The sequence below is a fragment of the Capra hircus genome, chromosome 5 (assembly GCF_001704415.2).
Source record: "Capra hircus breed San Clemente chromosome 5, ASM170441v1, whole genome shotgun sequence".
Lineage (NCBI taxonomy): Eukaryota > Metazoa > Chordata > Mammalia > Artiodactyla > Bovidae > Capra > Capra hircus.
In genome coordinates this window covers 27,519,386-27,537,096 of record NC_030812.1, presented here as the reverse complement: position 1 = coordinate 27,537,096, position 17,711 = coordinate 27,519,386, and the positions used below count along the sequence as shown (strand labels likewise).

The 17,711-nt window shown below is 57.0% G+C and overlaps 1 protein-coding gene across 7 annotated transcripts; it reads left to right on the top strand.

The window, feature by feature from the left end:
• NR4A1 (nuclear receptor subfamily 4 group A member 1) lies at window positions 567–17,235 on the top strand. 7 transcript variants are annotated; one of them, XM_018047732.1, is made up of 7 exons: window positions 567–664; window positions 2,036–2,142; window positions 11,533–12,410; window positions 13,236–13,835; window positions 14,172–14,374; window positions 14,459–14,637; window positions 16,418–17,230. In XM_018047732.1, exons 3-7 carry the CDS (start codon window positions 11,535–11,537, stop codon window positions 16,672–16,674), a joined length of 2,115 nt encoding a protein of 704 aa, XP_017903221.1. In that variant the 5' UTR covers window positions 567–664; window positions 2,036–2,142; window positions 11,533–11,534; the 3' UTR covers window positions 16,675–17,230. The 7 variants fall into 7 exon arrangements, with proteins under 7 accessions (XP_017903221.1, XP_017903223.1, XP_017903220.1 ...); XM_018047734.1 differs by lacking the exon at window positions 567–664 and having other exon boundaries at window positions 1,950–2,142; window positions 13,236–13,365; window positions 13,684–13,835; window positions 16,418–17,235; XM_018047733.1 differs by lacking the exons at window positions 567–664; window positions 2,036–2,142 and adding an exon at window positions 8,553–8,814 and having other exon boundaries at window positions 13,236–13,365; window positions 13,684–13,835; window positions 16,418–17,235.

Genomic DNA, 17,711 nt, shown 5'->3' with positions numbered 1-17,711 from the left:
CCTGTTTTGTGACTGGACTCCCCTCACAGAAGACTTCCTGAAAGTCCCCATTGCTCAGATGAGAAGGCTGGGCCTCCTAGAGCTAGGAGCATGGAGCCCTTGCTTTGTGGGGGCCTGTGAAGCTTTGGGGACCAAGTTGGAGTCCATTAAGGAGAGAGAGGTGTTCTGCTCTGTCCTCGCAGTAGCTCCCTTTTCTCTACCTCCAGCTGTCCTTTTGTGTACATCAAGGAGCTGAAAGCTGGGTTGACGTACCACCTGCTGCTGCACCCAGGAGTGGGGTGTAAGGTTGAGGGGCTGTGTCTCCAGGGCCTGGAGATGCTCCAGACGCTGTCAGCAGCTCCTGGCCACATGCCACGTTCCCGAGTGCTGTTCGCTTGGGGTGTGCCGCCAACCTCTGATGCCCAGCTCGGGGCACCTTGGGCTGGCCTGTCCTCCGTCGCGGCCTGGGTCCTGCCTCTGTCCCCATGTCTGTTTCTGGCTGCACTGTCTCCAGGGAATGGCCCTGCCGGCTGATTTCTCCTCTCTCACATGATTCCCTCTGTAGGCCTCCACCACGGACAGAGGCCAGCCCCAGCCCCTCCCTGGTATTGGCCCCTTCTGCCAGGCCCCAAAGGTCCTAGGGATGGTCAACTGTTGCTTAAGTTCCGTCGGTCCACCCAGAGTGGTAAGTGCCCTGCCATTGCCCTTTGTATGCCCCTGGGGCCTCCTGAGTAGGTAGCTGGGGGCCAAGGTGGGTGTAGGAGCTGCCTGAAGCGGATGTGGTTTGGGGGATGGAGAGGGAAGCCCTGCAGAGGTAGTAGGCGGCGCTGCTAGGCATGGGGAGATCTGATTTCTTCGGTAGTGGGGGTAGTGCGGGGGTGGGGAAGGGGGAAGCCTGGCTTTCCTAGCAGGACAGGCTTGGGGGGCCTCTGGGCCTGGGTGTCTTGGGGTTGTGGGGAGTGACGGCTGCCAGGGCAGCATGTGCCTGGTTCCAGGAAGTTGATGGGGTGAGGCCAGGGCTACCAGAGTCCTGATTACACCTTTACCCGAGAGAGCTGGAGTTCAGCTTGGTGCCCTGGACAGGGACCCTGGGATTCTCTTTTTCCTTCCCCAGAACTGAGGGCCATCTCTGAGCAGCAGCCCCCTCTCAGCCATCTCTGAGAGACCCTCCCGGGTGAACTGGGAGCTGGTTCAGTATCCCTGCTGGAACCCCAAACACTGTTGCCTCATGTGGCGTTGGTGTTCAGGGTCCAGAGAGTCTAGAAGGGTGGCTAGGGTGCAGAGGACAGGGTGTCTAGCCCTCCAAGCCTGCAGAGAAGGAGGGACAGCCCTGGGAAGCAGGGCCTCCTGTGCTGGGGGCTGGGCTGGGCGTGCACCTGGCCCCCTGATGGCAGCAGGTGCTGGGCCACCGACCTCGGCGGGGCTGGGGCGGGGAGAGGAGTCACTGTAAACGGATGAGGCAGGTGTTCCTGGTCAGCCGGAGGTCTGGATGCGGGAAGCGCGTGAGTGAAGATGACAGCAGTGGGCCGGGTGACTTTCCCTCCGCTCAGCCCCTACCTCCGCCCTCAGCTCTGACTTGGCCTCCTGAGTGCCCGGCCTTCCCTCTGGGTACACAGTGGCTCCTGTGGGCAGAATTCCTCGCATTCAGTCTGTTGTCTGGATGAGGGAGGTGATTGGGTGGAATTCCCATGCCAAATATGCCGCCAGGGGCACCCTGAGGGGCTGCCAGGGGGGGCCCCATGAGCGCTAGAGCTGCTGGTCTTGTGACGTGGGCACCTGTCTGCCAGGCCCGGGCATGGGCCCAGGGTCATGCTCACGCCGGGGCTCCCGTCAGCTGACTATTTTGGGCTCTCGCTGACCCGGGCCAAAGTCAGGCCTCAGCCAAGAGGGCTCCGAGGCAGCTCCCCCGTCCCCAGAGGCCGGCTCTGGTTTCAGCTATATAAACAGAGGAGAACACGCTGCCGTGGAGGCCGCTCCGCGTCCTAAGCCCACTCAGCTGGTGCACGGCCGCGGCCGGCAGGACAGGCTGACTGGGCGGTCACGTTTCTTCCCGCAGGGCTCCTCAAGGCCACCAGGAAGAGGTCCCAACCAGCCCTGGGAGTCTCCCTTGGTGCAGTTGTCCACGACCTCTGAAAATCAAAGCAGGTCGTGTGGAGGAAGCTGGTGAGTCTTAGGAATGGTGAACCCAAGGCGCTGGGGCTGGGCCATTTGGGTCTCTTTTCGTCATGACTGTCTGAGTTGTGGTTTCTTTGGCCTCAAGAGGAGGGCTGGAGGGGGAAACAAGGGTGGTCAGTCCTCTCAAGGAATGAGAGTGAAAGCTTGACGGCCCTGGGATGGTGGGACTTGGACCACATTGTGGTTGAGAACCAGGAGAGGTGGAAGTCTCCTTCCTCAGAGATCTGCAACAGGCTCTTCAATCCTCCTCTCCTGTTGACCCGGCCTGGATAGGGCACTGGTCTGCTCAGGCTGGGGAGGGACGCTGGAGAGAGCTGGTGATCAGGCAGGTCCCTCAGCACTGGTCCCTGGGTAAGGCCCCCGGCCCCCTCGCTGGTTGGGACTTGGGATCTGAACCCATAGACTGATGTCTCTGAGCCCTCGGCCCTTGCCCTGCCCTCCTAGCCTGGCTTCCCGGCTGCTTGGGTGCCTGAGAAGCAGGGCTGGAGCAAGGCTTGGAGGAGCTGCCAACCAGCTTGCCACAAACACGTTCCCCGGGAGCCAGGCCAGGGGCTTGGGCCGGCGTGGAACAAGCAGAGCTTCTTACGTGGGAGGCTCCGTGCTCTCCTTCTTGGTTCTCGAAAAAAAAAATTTTTTTTTCCCTTTCTGAACGTGAGTCTCTAAACGAATCCAGAGCCTGTGACTAAAAATACTTTAACAATAGGAAAATGCATCAGTCTTTCCGGCTGGGACTCGTTATCAGAGGGTTTTTATTTTGGAATTTGAAATTTTGCCCAAGGAGGCTGGGTGGAGACCTTGGGCAGGGGCAGGAGAACTTGGTGGGTTGTTGATGTTCTGCAAGGTGGTGGGAGACCCTCCAAGGGTGGGGGAGAGAGGAGCTGGCCAGGATCTGAGCAACCTGAGGGGATGGAAGGAGAACTGAGGAGGGTGCAAATGAGGCGTGGGCCAGCTTTTCCCAAGGAACTCCGTGATCTTGTCTGTGTTTTTCAGTTCTGTCTGGATGTTCTTCCTGAAGGCTGGTCTTGTTCTTTTATGCTGTATGTTGATTCCTTCTGGCCTGAGAGGGGGCTGAGGGTGGAGAAATTACTTGACTGAAAATGACCTCTGTGGAGAGAGATCTGATCTCCTTAATTAATCAGTTGTGTTCAGAGTATCAATTGAGCACTTGCTGCATGCAGTCTGGAATTTTCCTGGTGCTGGGTGGAGCCCCATCTCTGGACATACTCTCATTTCCTTTTACTCAGCCCTGGAGGGGAGAGGCAGGGCAGGGGTACTGTTTGTCTCCGATTCTTGGAGGAGGAGGGTGCGGGGCCCCCTAGTCGAGCTGATGGCCCTGGTGTCTCCTTTCTGGGCTTGCCACAGGATCCTGCTCTAGAGCCCAGGTCCCCAGACAACGCTCCCATTTCACTGTGGAGCCTCCCCCTTCTGTCAGTGAATTCTTACAGCACCAGCACTTGTGATGTTGTCAGCATTGGGCAGATGAGGAAACGCTCTGGGAGAGGGCAAGGGACTGGCCCGGGTCACACACCAGGCTTGTTGGCTCCTGGTCAAAGATGCATCTGAGAGTTCCTGTATCTTTTGCCCTGTTGGGGGCTGGGTGAGATGTGGAGAGCAGTGGCTGACCTGTGTGTCCTTGGGAGCCAGTTTTCCCATAGGGAACAACACGCCTGGTCATGGCAGGGGGGCAGAGATCAGGCCTGGGCCTTACCCCACATCCCCAGTTCCCAGAACCGTCCGTGGCAGCCCCTTGGGGCAGTAGGCAGCGCTTCCCTGCCCACAGAGCAAATCCCCCTACTTGATGCTGGGGCAGGAAGAGGAAGTGGCTGGGTCAGGCCTGGTGATGGGTCCTGGGGCTCAGGAGGGGAAGCTCGGGGTAGGGGGTGGGGAGGAGGCAAAGCTCACTCCTTCTGCCCGCCCCCCGGGAAGGGTGTGGAGGCCCATGGGTGGGGATGGTCTTGGTGAAAGTAGGACAAGTTCCTGCCCTTTGCTCAGCAGGGGTGGGAGCCAGCCTGACTGTGTGTGTGTTGGGAGGGGGGGCAGTGTGGGAAAGGGGCAGTGCAGTTCCACTTCCTCCATCTCCTGTTCCCCCACTGTCTAAGGGATGATGGTGCACTCTGGCTGCCCATTGGGGCCTGCCCTGGGCTACGTACTGTTTGAGGATGCCTCCTGCCAAGGTAGGGGAGACAGGGCCTTGCTTTCATGTTCACATGTTGGTTGCGGGGAGGGATGGTCTGAGCACATAAGTCTGTGGGCCGCAAAGGATTTGACAAGCAGGGACCAGGGCCTAGCTGAGCGATTCAGAAAACACTGGGAGAGATCTTTCTCGTGCTAGATACTGTGGGCTCTCCTAACCGTAGCTATGCTGAGTCTGTGTTGATAGAACAAATACATGAGAAACAACCTCCGTTTCTCTGTGATTTCAGTAAATGCCAGCGGCATCTGCATCCATTTGAATCGATGTATCTCTCCCATTTAGACATGATTATTTGGGCCTCCCTGGTGGATCAGATGGTAAAGAATATGCCTGCAACGTAGGAGACCTGGGTTCTGTCCGTGGGTTGGGAAGATTGCATGGAGGAGGGCATGGCAACCCACTCCAGTATTCTTGCCTGGAGAATTCTATGGACAGAGGAGCCTGGCAGGTTACAGTCCATGGGGTCACAAAGAGTCAGACACAACTGAGCACATTTTGTAAATAAACACTTTATTTCTGAGAGTATAACATACATACAAAAAAGCATACAAACCATAGATGTGAAATCTTGAGAGTGTATAGTTTGATTACTTTTTCATAGTGAAACACCCAGGTGACCATCATTCAGACTAGGAACTGGGATGCCTCCAGTTTCCCGCAGAGACCTCCTTGTAGGCACTGCTGTTTTCAGTTTGCAGGCCATGTGTGTACCTGGCTCTGTGGTTAGACTTATGAGACTCATGGCTCACGGGGTCAGAAGCCACAGCTCTGGAGTTCAGAGTTGAGGGCAGTGGGTCCAGCGTAGAGCTGGGAGTTAGCAGGGGTGGCCACTGATTCCTGGCCACTAAGCCTCCATCTCCTCATTTATAAAATGCAGGTGGTAATTCCCAGGCAAGAGTACTGGAGTGGATTGCCATTTCCTTCTCCAAGGGATCTTCCCAACCCAGGGATTGAACCCAGGTCTCCCACATTGCAGACAGACACTTTAACCTCTGAGCCACCAGGGAAGTCCTGATTCCTAGAAGATTAGGGAGAGGGTGAAATGGAAGAATCCATGCAGTGTCCTAAGCCAAGGTCTGACCCTTCACTGGTATTCCCTACTCCTCACACCCCCAAATCTTCTGGTGAGAAGGTACTTATTATTACAAGTCAGGCTGATCCAGGAGGGTGGCATGAGCTGAAGTCTTAGAAGGTCGGTGGGATTAGAGTAGAAGGAACAATGTGCCCAGTGGGTGGTGGGGAAGTTGAAGCCCAAGGTCTTTGTACTGGGGCAGTGGGGGGGCCCGGTGCTGGTGGCACAGCGCTTGTGCCGGGCTGTGGGCGCCTGACCTTGGGCAGCTCTCTCTGGTCTCCAGCATGACATCTTCCCCTGCCCTTCCCGTGTTATCCTGGCCCTGGCTTACTTTCTGGTCCTCACTTCAAAGTTGTGGATACCTCTCCTCCCATGGTTATTACCTGTCCCTTTCCACTCCTTATTTCCCCTACAATGAGCTGTTCACTCTGACCTTGCTTATCTTAAGGGCTGGAGGGTCCCTTGGAGTCTCCATCTGGCCTTGGACCAGCTTATGCTCTAGGCCTCCCAAAGTTTGCATCTGTTAACACCTTTTCAAGAGTTGCGCCTTAGTTGGATTCTACTAAGAGTCTGGATTTGGAGCCCAAGGCCACCCTCCCTGGAGGGCATCTGGCCGGCAGGGATGAAGCTCAAGGACCCCCAGTCCTTCTCCCTTTTGCTTTGGCTAGGTGCTCCTGGCTGTGTTCCTATAGAAGGACTCTGGCCTTTTCTCCTTACTTATTTTCAGAGTGTAATGTGTTCTGAGACCCCAGCATCCCCTGCCTCCACAAGCATGGCCAGGTGGCAGCTGCTCTTGCCTCTCCCACCCTCTGCCTTTGGGACAGCAAGATTACTGTCTCCAAACCAGGTGGGGCCTGGGCTGCCGGCACAGCTCTGGAGGCTAGATGCTTAGATGTGGAGATGTAGGCTCGGAACCTGGACCGCTGCTTACCACACTTGAGTTCCCTGAGGCTCCTGGGTCGACTTTCCCATGTAGGGAAAGTAGGGAAGGTCTGTGTTGCTTTTTACAAATGGAAAGTGGTGGGGTGAATAGGGCTCAAGGCTGCTGATTCAGCTTTCAAAGAGACGTTAAGGCTGCAGCTAATACACCTGTTTTTGTTTTGTGTTTTGGTGGTGAGGTTTGGAGGGAAGAACATTGACCTGACTAATCAACTTTTGCTACCATACTAGAATTGTTTTCTTTTCTGAGGAAGGCCCTGCTGGGGTGGGTGGGGAGAGGGGCTAGGTGGGGAAACCAGCTGTGACATGACTGGATTGGTTTCACCAGCCCAGACTTGCCTGTGCTTCTGAGCAAGGTGCAGCTCTTCTGGGCGCCCTTGGGTCCTAATCTGTAAAATGGGAACACATGAATTATATTAGTGGTTTCAAAGCAGGTTTAAGCTGTGGAATTCGTGTTTTTCCCAAGTAATATCTCAATGCAAAAGCCTAAGACAAAGAAAAACAAAACTTTGGTTAAAGATCATCCTATCCACACTTTACCTTCATGAAGGTGGCCTTGAAGGGTGTTTGGAAGACCATTTAACAAAGGCCTGTCTGTGTTGAGAGCGTATGCTGTGATGAGGGAGCTATGCTAGGTTCTGATTGAAAGATACTGATGTTACTACATGGAGCCTGCTCCATCTGTCGTGGACTGTAGGGTGTGAAGAGGAGACAGATGGTGAAGGGGCACGTTCTTAGTGGGTGTGGGCAGGGAGAAGGGCAAGTCACTGGCTTCACTCAGATGCTCTGGTGCCTTCATGTGCCAGTGAGGCACGGGCCATGGCTGCAAAAGGAACAGAGGATCCAAGATTCTGGATTTTGGTTCCAAACCCAAAATATGATTTCAGAAGAAAGTGAAAAGTAGCGCGTGAGGCTTCAAAAGCAGAGATTGGTGGTGGGCAAGGAGTGCAGAGACAGCAGATGGTAGAGAATGGGTGATGTTGGAGAGCAGAGTGTGGGAAACCTGAGAGGGAGGTGAGAATGGAAGTGAGGAGCAGGAAGTGCCTCAAGGGTAGAGGGAAGTGCCGCAGGGTGACCAGGGGAAGCGAGAGTGGCGTCCTTGGTCACAGGCTCAGTGTGGACAGGGGGAGGGGAGGGGCTCCTTCTCCTAAATATTAGCCTTTTTATCTTCCTGAAGGTGTTGGCTCTCCAGACTTGGGGCACCCCAGGGAGGTGAGGGGTGACAGCCGCATGTAGAGAAGGCTCCAGCCACCTGCAGCCTGGCCTGTGCCCTGCTGTACATGAAAGACACACTGCCTGCAGGTTGGAGGTGAGGTGGGAGGAAGGGATCCCCTAGAGATGAAGGCAGGCTCCACCCTAGTGTGCCACCACCTTGCTCTGTGACCTTGAGCAAGTGTCATTGTTTCTGAGCCCTTTTATTTATAAAATGGGGAAGAGTCGGCACAAATTCGATAAGATTTCTCAGGCTCCACCCGGTTCTGAAATTCGGTAATTTCCCAATTAGAGAGAGGATAGTGGTGAGAAATCTCGTTCAGCTGTGAAGCACAGCATTGGCCTGTCTCGGGCCTGGCGAATCCCTGCCCTCTAGAAGATACTTTGCATAAGAAATTGGGGGGAGGGAGTAGGGAGTAAGTGTGTCTGTGTGATGGTGGGGTGCTGTGGTGTCTGACGTCCCTAGAAGGGAGTGTATCTGTGTGGTGGGTAGTGTGGTGTCAGACGTCCCTGGCCAACCTCTCAACCCGAGACCCTGCTGGTTCCCCCGGAACGCGTCCCTGAGTTGCTCAGCCCAAGGCCTGCCCGGGGCCGCCCAGCCGGGCAGTGGCACCCCAAGCCAGCAGGGAAGGCTGGGGAAGGTGCAGAGGCGGAGCCAGGCGCAGTCCTGGCTCCCAGGAGTACCGGAGGGTGAAGCCGGGGAAGCCCCACGGCCTCGGAGCTAGAGCGCCCTCTTCTCGGGCTCTGGCCCTTGGGCCTGTTTTCTGCCTCGGGGACCGGGGTCTTGGGGCCGGCCAGCGGAGCCTTGCGAGTCCGCGAGCTGCTATTTTTAGCCGGCGCAGCGGGCGCGAGGGGGCTATTTATAGATCAAACAATCCGCGCTCCCTGCGTCAATGGAACCCCGCGTGCGTCACGCGCACAGACATTCCAGGCCCCCCCTCTCGCCCCGCCCCCTCGGGCTCCCCGGCCCCGCGCCTCCCCCTGGCCGCCTCCCGCCGGAACCGCGCCGCCCCCCGCGCCCTTGTATGGCCAAAGCTCGCCGGGCCGCGTGCGTCAGTGGCGCCCCCGCCCCTCCCCGTGCGTCATGGAGCGCTTAAGAGCAGGGTCCGGCGCGGCCGGGAGTCCCAGTAGTGGAGGCTGCGAAAGTTGGGGGAGTGTGCAAGACAGCGGGAGCGTACGCGGGACCAGGCTGCGACTTGGAGCGCCGGTCCCGGTCCGGGCAGGGGGAGCAGAAGCCAGCCGGGTAGGTGCCCCCTGGAAAGTGTGCATCTCAGCGGGGCTCTCCGTTTTGGTTTTGTGGCGGGGGGGGGGCGGGGGGATGTTGTATGAAGGAGATGAGTGTTTGCGAGGACCGAATGTTTTGGGGTTAGCATGAAGGAGGGCGAGTATAGGCTGCAACCCTGGCTTGGGGGTTAGGGGTTGGAACGAGATAAAAACCCAGATGGGACTGGAGTCTACTGGGTGCTGTGTGTGTGTGTGTTGGGGAGGCGGGGGTCTGTGCAAGGTGGAAGCCGCAGAGTTCAGTTGGCGCCTGCAGTGGGGACTCGTTCAGTAGGAGGCTGTCTAGAGTTCAGTCTCCCAAGGTCCCTTAGTTGGCACAGGGCGCCCAGGAGTTAGTTGCTGCTGGGGGTCTCAGTACAGTGCAGGGAAAGGTGCACAGAGTTTGGGGCTGCTGGGATCTGACTCCTTCCAGGATTGGATTTCCAAAAGGGTCTCTTAGTTTGTCAGCTCACTCCTATACTCCTAGTTGTTTTCTTAACACTTATTCTTAATACTGTGGGTTAGTTTCTAGGGTTCCCCAGTTGGAAGTTTCTGCCTGAACTATCTTAGGAGAGGTCTGGATTGTCCAAGCAAATGGCTTAACATTGGCGACTGAACTGTGGAGGGGGTGCTGCTGTGTGTTGGAATAAAAGAGGCTTCTTATGGCAGAGCACAGTCTCTGGAAGCGTAGGGAAGATTGCTTTTTAATGTAGCTTGAATTTGTGTGTGTGTGTGAGAGAGAGAGAGAGGTGGAAAGCTTCGTCCTTGGGGATCCTTGATTGAAGTTGATGTTGGAGTCTCTGGTGGGGTACCACCTAGAGGATCCCCCTCCCCAGTCTCTGTCGGATCAGACAGGTAGGGTGCAGCCTGAGGCTTGTTTAGCACAACAGGTGCAAACCACATTGTTGCCAAGACCTGCCTGTAGCCGGATTCTCCTTGCTCCTTCCTTCAACCCCGCCTCTTCCTTCACCTTGTGTCCCTGCCAAAGGCTGGATGGAGGTCCATATCTTGTGTCATTGAGTACCTGCGTGAAGGCAGGAGTGGGGTTAGATTGGTGGGGGTTGATCCGGATGTGGGACTTCCAAGTGGAGAAACGGGATTTGAATAAGGCTGGAGTGCCCAGCCCAGTCCTTCGTAGCTGCTGCCTCTTTCACTCCACCCCAGAGCCTTCCCTGCCAGGCTGTCGTAGCGCGGACAGACAGGGCCAGCCTTTGCTCTTGCAGGTACTTTATGCCTATGGATGGGCACCGCTGGTTGGTGAGTCCAGAGTGTCTAGGGGCTCTTGTCTGGGTTGGTTGTGGGAGTGTCAGGACAGGGGTGGAGCTGCCCTGTCCAGGGCCCAAGAAGGCGGGAGAAAGCCTATTACGGGAGAACTCCCCAGGCTCTTGGCCAGGAGGTAATGCCAGCTTTTGCCCCCTTCTGCTGTCCCCTTTGATTATGGCACTCCCTGTTTCAGCTTGCTTTCTTCCCCAGCCTTCCTCCCTGACTGATGAGACCAGGGTCATGGAGACAAAGCAAGCAAGTAGGTTGAGAGCCGCCTCTCTGAGTTAGCTTTTGACTTGTCTGTGAACTTAAAGATTCCCCCCGAATGATTCTCTCTGCTCCTTCAGATTCCTCCAGATTTGAGGGGGTGTAAATCCCCTTTGTCTGAGCTCCTGGGTTCTTCAGGGCACAGAACTGTTTAGTGGAGGGACCCAGACTTCCATCACCCCCAGCAGGCTTCTCCTCTGCCCTACACAGCCCCTCAAGTAGTCTGCTAGACTCTGAGTGTTCTCGTAAAAATAATAGGGGGAGATGCTGCGGGAAAGCAGAGAAGTTCGTTTTCAGGACTCGAAGTCCAGGGGCTGCTCTCCCCACCACACTCTCCCTTCTAGCATATGGCCTTTAAAGGTCTGGAGCCCGGTTACCTGATCCCTTGGGGTACTGGGGAAGGAGGTCGAGCTCCTTTCCTCTTTGCTTCTGGGAGCATCACAGGCAATGTAGAGTGGGTGCCCATCCCCAGATGGCAGGACTAGGGTGTGCATGGGATCTACAGCCTTTGCTCAGTATGTAGGGTGAAGGTGGGGCTGGGGATGGCGGTAGGGACAGGCTAATTGCTGTCTAGGCTGCTTTCATAGGCAACTGGGCCTTCACTCTCAGCTCCTCTCCCATTTGCAGGATGTTGTTCATCAGCTCAGGCACTGTGGGGGGAGAAGAGGTGGGGGTTTTGCAGAGGCTGAGCCATGCCTGGGAATATTCCCAGAAGTGCCAGGTTGGAGGAATGGCATATCTGCTCCCAGGACTGGGCTCTGGCTTTGCCTGGCTGCCTCTCCCACCCACCCTTCTTCCAGCCCCCACCCGCGCCTTACCCAGTTAGGGAGAAGCAGGGGGCTGGACGAACACAGCTTTCCCCTGTTCCAGCAGAGAAATGCTGGCTACATGCCCTCCCTGGGGTTCCCAGGCTGCCCGGGGTGTGGTTGGCCTTCCGACTTGAGCCCACCCTTGCCCGGGGACTTTGTGACATAGACGCTGAGATGGTGCCCAGGCCAGGTGCCAGGATTCCTGGGTTCTGTGGTGGGCCGTGGCCCTAGCGCCTCAGTGTCCCATGCCTGGCTGGGAGTCCTGCCTCCTGGCCGCTCAGGGACCTGTACCTAGAGATCAGGCTTCAGGCCTCTCTTACTGACTTCCCCCTCCCCCCAACTTTGGTCTCTTCCCTCTCCAGAGATGCCCTGTATCCAAGCCCAGTATGGGACACCAGCACCGAGCCCAGGACCCCGTGACCACCTGGCAGGCGACCTCCTGACCCCCGAGCTCAGCAAGCCCACCATGGACCTGGCCAGCCCCGAGGCGGCCCCCGCTGTCCCTACCGCCTTGCCCAGCTTCAGCACCTTCATGGACGGCTACACAGGGGAGTTTGACACCTTCCTCTACCAACTGCCGGGCACGGCCCAGCCGTGCTCCTCGGCCTCCTCCTCAGCCTCCTCCACGTCCTCATCGTCAGCCACCTCCCCAGCCTCTGCTTCCTTCAAGTTCGAGGACTTCCAGGTGTACGGCTGCTACCCTGGCACGCTGAGTGGCCCCCTGGACGAGACCCTGTCCTCCAGCGGCTCTGACTACTATGGCAGTCCCTGCTCTGCACCGTCACCATCCACGCCCAGCTTCCAGCCGCCCCAGCTCTCTCCCTGGGATGGCTCCTTCGGCCCCTTCTCGCCCAGCCAGACTTATGAAGGCCTGCGGGCATGGACAGAGCAGCTGCCCAAGGCTTCTGGGCACCCCCAGCCACCGGCCTTCTTTTCCTTCAGCCCTCCCCCCGGCCCCAGTCCCAGCCTGGCCCCAAGCCCCCTGAAGCTGTTCCCCTCACAGGCCGCCCACCAGCTGGGGGAGGGAGAGAGCTATTCCATGCCAACAGCGTTCCCAGGCCTGGTGCCCACTTCTCCCCACCTTGATGGCTCAGGGAGGCTGGACGCGCCCGTGACCTCTGCCAAGGCCCGGAGTGGGGCTCCGGGTGGAAGCGAGGGCCGCTGTGCTGTGTGTGGGGACAATGCTTCCTGCCAGCATTATGGTGTCCGCACCTGTGAGGGCTGCAAAGGCTTCTTCAAGGTACTGGGCTGCCCTGGGTGTAGCTTTTTATGAGAAGTGGGGCAGGCTGGTCTCTCACCCCAGCAGGCTTTGTGATGGCTTCACTTGGGTTCTCTTTCCAACAGGTCTGCTCTTTAGGAAGAGGGCATGCTTGGCCCAGTGGGCTGCCATCCTAGGAGCAGGGACCTGGGACCTTTCATGCTGACACTGGGGTGGGGGAGAGATGGAGGGAGGGGTGAGAGTGGGGCAGAGGGTGCAGGCTGCGGGGTTACCCAGGAGGGGGAGTTTCTGTGGCTAGCCTCTGGTTTTCCTCTGCCTGGCCTCCCCCTACTCAAGGTCCTGGTGGGAAGGGGGGGCCCAGGCACTCCTGTTCCTGGCATGAGATGAAAGGATCCGAGGAGAGGGCTTGGTGCTGGAGGGCTGGGGGTGGACTTGGGAACAGGCTGTGTGTTTGTCCCAGCGCTGGGTGCCTGCCTCCCTGCCCAGCCCCACCCCCGGCCCCTCAGCCCTCTCGTGTCTGCCTCAGGGAAGGGGCAGGCGGACACAGGCACCACAGGCACGTTAAGAAGTGTCAGTGTCTGGGCTGCTGGGGAGCCCCTCGCCCCTCATCCTGCGTCCTGAGGATATGGCCGAACCCGCCGCCAGTGTCCCCAAGACTTTTTTTCTTCCTCCCCCAACCCATCCATCTTATCCTCCCCTGCCACCCAAATGTTAGAAAAATAGTTGTGAACAGAGAGTGCTTTTGTCTGCAATGGCAGTAGGATCTGGACAGTCCCCTCCCCTGGCTCCCCCCCACCCCACCCCACGCTCTGACAGCCTGTTCCGTGTTGCCCCCCCCACCCCCAGCGCACAGTGCAGAAAAATGCCAAGTACATCTGCCTGGCTAACAAGGACTGCCCTGTGGACAAGAGGCGGCGAAACCGCTGCCAGTTCTGCCGCTTCCAGAAGTGCCTGGCCGTGGGCATGGTGAAGGAAGGTGGGTGGTTGGGACAGGCCCCGAGGGACAGAGGTGGGCCAGAGCAGGGTGGGGCACGCAGATGCCCCCCCCTTCTGCCCCAGACATCTGTCCTGGTGGGCCACAGGGGAGGGTGTGCCTGGGCCTCTGTCCTCCCCCGCCTCCAGTCCACCTGCCTGCCTTGTGAGAGCGGAGATCGTTGCAGGGTCCCCTGGGTTCTCGGGGGCTCTAGCTCCTCATACTTGGATGTGCTTCTAGCACTGGGGTGCACAGCTTGGGCTGGGAGTCCCTTCCCTGGGCCCCTTTCTCCCTGCCTCACTCCAGCCCTTTTCTCTGTAGTTGTCCGGACAGACAGCCTGAAAGGACGGCGGGGTCGGCTCCCTTCAAAGCCCAAGCAGCCCCCAGAAACCTCCCCAGCCCACCTACTCACCTCCCTGGTCCGGGCGCACCTGGACTCAGGGCCCAGCACTTCTAAACTGGACTACTCCAAGGTGAGGCCCTGCCCAGCCCACATTCGGCACTTCCTATGTATGAGAAAAGCTACCCGCCCAGCCCCCAGTTCCACAGACTGAAAAGAGGATTGGCCCCTCTAGGCTGACCAGATGGAAAAATGTACCCCTCTGGGCAGTGGCCAATTAGAAAAAAATGTGCTTCTTCCAGCAGCCTCGGCTCTGGGTTAATAGGCAAGAGTTGGCAAGCAAGTGTGGGCGGGATCTCGGCTCCATTCTCACCCTTGGGATCTGGCATCCCAGAGCGTGACACGGCTGTACACGGCCGCCTGAGTGTGGGGCTCTTTCTGGGTCTGACCCCGTTGGACCACCTGCCAGTTCCAGGAGCTGGCGCTGCCCCACTTCGGGAAAGAGGATGCTGGGGACGTGCAGCAGTTCTACGACCTGCTCTCGGGTTCCCTGGAGGTGATCCGCAAGTGGGCCGAGAAAATCCCTGGCTTTGCCGAACTGTCTCCCGGAGACCAGGACCTGCTGCTGGAGTCCGCCTTTCTGGAGCTCTTTATCCTCCGTCTGGCCTACCGGTGAGTGTCCCACTGTGTGCTCAGCCCTCGGCCGGCGCCCTGCCCTCCAGCCCCTCTAACGGCTGTCTGCACCCAACCTGCCAGGTCTAAACCAGCTGAGGGGAAGCTCATCTTCTGCTCAGGCCTGGTGCTGCACCGCCTGCAATGTGCCCGTGGCTTCGGGGACTGGATCGACAGCATCTTGGCCTTCTCTCGCTCCCTGCACAGCTTGGTGGTAGACATCCCTGCCTTCGCCTGCCTCTCCGCGCTTGTCCTCATCACAGGTGGGAGGCCGGTCCCCAGACCCAGGGAGATGGGGAGGGCCTGAGGGCCTGGCTCTGGATGTACCAGCATCTGGTGTTTCCTGGGCCCCCTGCATTGTGGAGTGAGGGTGACAAGATGCAGAGAGGGCAGACGTGGCTCAGGGCAGTGCAGTCGGTGGTTGGCAGAGCCGGGTTTCAGGCCTAGCTGTGGCTGACGGCAAACCATCAGCCTCTGACGGAGCCCAGACTACTCAAGGTCCTAACTGTGTAGGTGTCAGGTGTGACCTAAAGTTTGTTTTTTTTAAATCTTACTGAATCATGTTGCATGGAAATTATCACAAAATGTATGCACATAAACAACACACAGGTCAAGAAACAGACATGGGGCTTCCCTGGTGCCTCAGTGGTAGAGAATCCACCTGCCAACGCAGGAGACACGGGTTCAATCCCTGATCTGGGAGAGTCCCACATGCTGCGGAACACCTACGCCTACGTGCGTGTGCCTTAACTACTGAGCCTGTGCTTTAGAGCCCAGGAATCACAACTGTTGAAGCCCATGAGCTGCAACTGTTGAAACCCTCCTGCTCTAAAGCTTGTACTCCAAATAAGACAAGACCTACAATGAGAAACCTGTGCACCGTAACTAGAGAGTAGCCCCTGCTCGTCGCAACTGGAGAAGGCCCACGGAGCAACAGAGACCCAGCACAGCCAACAACAAATAAATAAAGTTATATTTAAAAAAAGAAACAGCCATGACCAGTACCCCAGAGCCCTTCCTTGTGCCCGCTTTTTAGTCATTAGCTGCCCGAAGGGTAGCTACCACCTTGACTGCTAACAGCAGTGATTAGCTGTGCTGGTTGTGTACTTCATGTGAATATGTAAATGTAATTCTGCAAGATACGAGTTTTTGGCATTAAATGTGTAGATTTTCAGGTCTTTATTTGTTAAAGCACCAGAATCTGCCCCATCTCTTTCTCTCCGGGATCTTTTGTTGTGGTGCAAAGACTCTCTAGTTATGGTACATGAGCTATAGAGCACATGGGCCTTGATAGTTGAGGCATGCAGGATCTTGGTTCCCATACCAGGGAGCAAACCCCTGTCCCCTGCATTGCAAGGTGGATTTAAGTTAAGTTTCACAAGGCTACATAGGACCAAAAAACTGTAGGACAGAATCAGAGGTACTTTCAGCTACAGAAAGAGCCCTGGGTTTTGAGGCCTGCTTTCTCTGGAGGTGACATCTGTAATGCTGCTACACAAACCCAGGGTTTCTCACAATAGTCTGCGGTGTTAGTCGCTTAGTCATGTCCAGCTCTTTGCAACCCCATGGACTGTAGCCTGCCAAGCTCCTCTGTCCATGGAATTTTCCAGGCAAGAATACTGGAATGGGTAGCCGTTCCCTTCTCCAGGGGATCTTCCTGACACAGGGATCAAACTCCGGTCTCCTGCATTGCAGGCGGATTCTTTACCATCTGGGGTGGGGGGAACCAGAAACCAAAAAAACAACACCAGGCTAGTCAGTGAAACCTGCTTAAGGTTTTATTTCCTTTTTGTGACCTTAGGCAAGTCTTGTAACCTCTCTGGGCCTCACTTTGTCCCTTGGAAGATGAGGATGATGAGCATTGCTGCCTTGCTGGGCTTCTAGTGGGGCTCCTCTGCTTGCGTGGGGTGCAGAGGGGGCATGGGAGATGATCAGTAGCAGCAGCTCCAGAGACCTGGGGGCAGCCGACTCTGCAGGGGGAGAGGGTCGTCCGGTTCCGGGCAGGGCGTCTAATCCCACACCTTGTCCCCCTCTCCACCGCAGACCGGCACGGGCTGCAGGAGCCTCGCCGGGTAGAGGAGCTGCAGAACCGCATTGCCAGCTGCCTGAAGGAGCACGTCTCGGCCGAGGCGGGTGAGCCCCAGCCGGCCAGCTGCCTGTCACGCCTGCTGGGCAAGCTGCCCGAGCTGCGGACCCTGTGCACCCAGGGCTTGCAGCGCATCTTCTACCTCAAGCTGGAGGACTTGGTGCCCCCTCCACCCATCGTCGACAAGATCTTTATGGACACACTGCCCTTCTGACCCTGGCCCGGGAACATGCGCGCACTTGGTGTGCACGCTCATAATGCCACCCCACGTGCCTTTAGCCCATGGCCCACGGACCCCCGAGCATCACCCCGGCCTGGGCCTGAGCTGCAGACTGGCTGCCCCTCCCCTTTGTTGTCTGGGAAGTCAGCAGGGAGCTCATGGCCTCGGGGAGAGGGATGCATTCACAGGGGTGACCCTTACTATTTGTCTTACCCCCCCAGCCCAGCCCTGGTCTTCATGTTTTTGTAAGATAAACCGTTTTTAACACACACACACCGCCATGCTGTAAATAAGCCGAATGCAGCTGTAAATACAGGAAGGAAGAGGTTGAGGTGGGAGTGGGGGTTGGGAGGGAGGAATGGGCCCCCACCAGCCGCCTCCTACTTGCTCTCTTGCCGCCCTCCTTCCACATGTACATAGACTCATTCTAGGAGGAAGACAAATGACAGATTCTGACATTTATATTTGTGTATTTTCCTGGATTTATAGTATGTGACTTTTCTGATTAATATATTTAATATATTGAATAAAAAATAGACATGTAGCTGAAGCTGAGATCTTCTCTCTGGCACCCTCTACCCATACCAGCCACCCCCAAAACAGCATAATAGAGACAGAGGTGGCTCCTGTAAGTCTTTATTTTTGGGCAACCCATGTCAGGTGGCATATGGGAGCTTAGTTCCCTGACCAGGAATCGAATCCACACCCGCTACAGTGGAAGTGCAGAGTCCCAACCACTGCACCAACCAGGGAAGTCCCTAGCTCCCATAAATCTTGCATGTTGCCAACTTGGCTAACAGGCCTCAGTTTACTCATTTATAAAAGGTGAAAGTAATGACACCTGCTTCATGGCGTTGTTAGGCAAAGCACTCAGACTAGTTTCTGACATGGAGAAAGCCTCTGGTGAACAGGCCAGGCTTGTGGATGGGGCCTGCACTGGGGGCCAATTCGTCCACCAGCTTTGCCTGGAAGTTCCTAACCTGAAGCCCCAGCTCACATGTCCCCTGGGAGTGTAGGGCTGGGTCCAGGGC

Excerpts from the sequence above, each read along its gene's own strand:
- NR4A1 (XM_018047732.1), top strand. The coding sequence starts at position 11,535 with ATGCCCTGTATCCAAGCCCAGTATGGGACACCAGCACCGAGCCCAGGA. Across the intron at positions 12,411-13,235 it reads GCTGCAAAGGCTTCTTCAAG|CGCACAGTGCAGAAAAATGC; the intron begins GTACTGGGCTGC and ends CCCCACCCCCAG. Across the intron at positions 14,375-14,458 it reads ATCCTCCGTCTGGCCTACCG|GTCTAAACCAGCTGAGGGGA; the intron begins GTGAGTGTCCCA and ends CCAACCTGCCAG.